Consider the following 1,079-nt stretch of genomic DNA (forward strand, 5'->3'; position numbering starts at 1 on the left):
CTATAAACAAAACCGAAACAGGGTTAAAACGAGAGTGATTGTAATTATATTTTGGAGCATAAGTTCGGGTAAAAACTTCGTTTCACTTTAATTCTAATGTCTGTCTCTTTCGAGAAATGTACGATAAGGGTATTGATATGGCGTGAATGGATTTATGATTTAGGACAAGACACTCTTACTTGATCTCTTGTTGCCCCTTGGTTACAAAGTGACAGTCGACGTTAGAATTATTAATGACTTAACCGATTTAAACTGTCAGTGGCCTTTTTTGAAAGACAACACCTTAACCAATCTTCTCGCTCCTCTGGCTCAATTGTATCCGCACTCTGTTCGCAGAACTTCTGAAGAAACAGCCGCCATCTGACTAACTTTTCTCGAGAATTTGTCACAAGAGTCTCGCGCTGAGAACCAGGGAAATAAATGCGAAAATAATCTGGTAGTTATGAAACTTTATACGACTACAGTTAATCTTAACCCAAACCTTTCATCATATCGTCTTTGTTCAACCACCTTGTGATGTATTATTAGTCTTTATGTTATAAGATAAAGCGCTAAACCCTCGCCCCTGGGGGTAGAGTGTCCTTCGTATAAATAAGAACCTAAACTTGTTAATTTATTACTTTCGACATGTATACGTGCAACACATTAGAAATACTCGTTTTGTTTTGGGGATGGGATCCTGTCCTTGTCCAATAACCATTCGTTGCTGTATAACATTCCAAGTCGTCTTTAAAATGAACTGGCTCATCGTCACACCATTCGGCGTTCTCCACGTGGCGCGTAATTACACAGAAACCTCACAACGGTCGTCAAGTAGTGCAAGCACAAACGTCATGCAACGGTTCCAATAATTGTTGGAATTACATTTGATGGAAAATGCCTCTTTTTCTATGGTAAATTTACAAACAAACAAACTAGAAATGTTTGGTTTGATAAACGTAATTACTGGTGTAATTTTCTATCTTCTGTTTAAACGAGGTAAGTACTATTTGTATACATGAGATTTATCTTATAATTTACTATATTTTGTTTGACAGAGATATTAGCTATCTGAATTCATATAATTAATATACGGAGAA

General features: G+C 36.5%; 1 protein-coding gene across 1 annotated transcript in view; it reads left to right on the forward strand.

The window, feature by feature from the left end:
* The first annotated feature begins 66 nt into the window (after positions 1-66).
* Positions 67-1,079, forward strand: part of LOC106470993 — a 6,533-nt gene continuing 5,520 nt past the window's right edge. The window contains exon 1 of the mRNA XM_022399632.1: positions 67-978. Coding sequence (XP_022255340.1) covers positions 870-978 — 109 coding nt within the window. The 5' untranslated portion in view covers positions 67-869. The remainder of the gene's footprint in view (positions 979-1,079) is intronic.

Source organism: Limulus polyphemus, unplaced genomic scaffold (genome assembly GCF_000517525.1).
Source record: "Limulus polyphemus unplaced genomic scaffold, Limulus_polyphemus-2.1.2 Scaffold4343, whole genome shotgun sequence".
Lineage (NCBI taxonomy): Eukaryota > Metazoa > Arthropoda > Merostomata > Xiphosura > Limulidae > Limulus > Limulus polyphemus.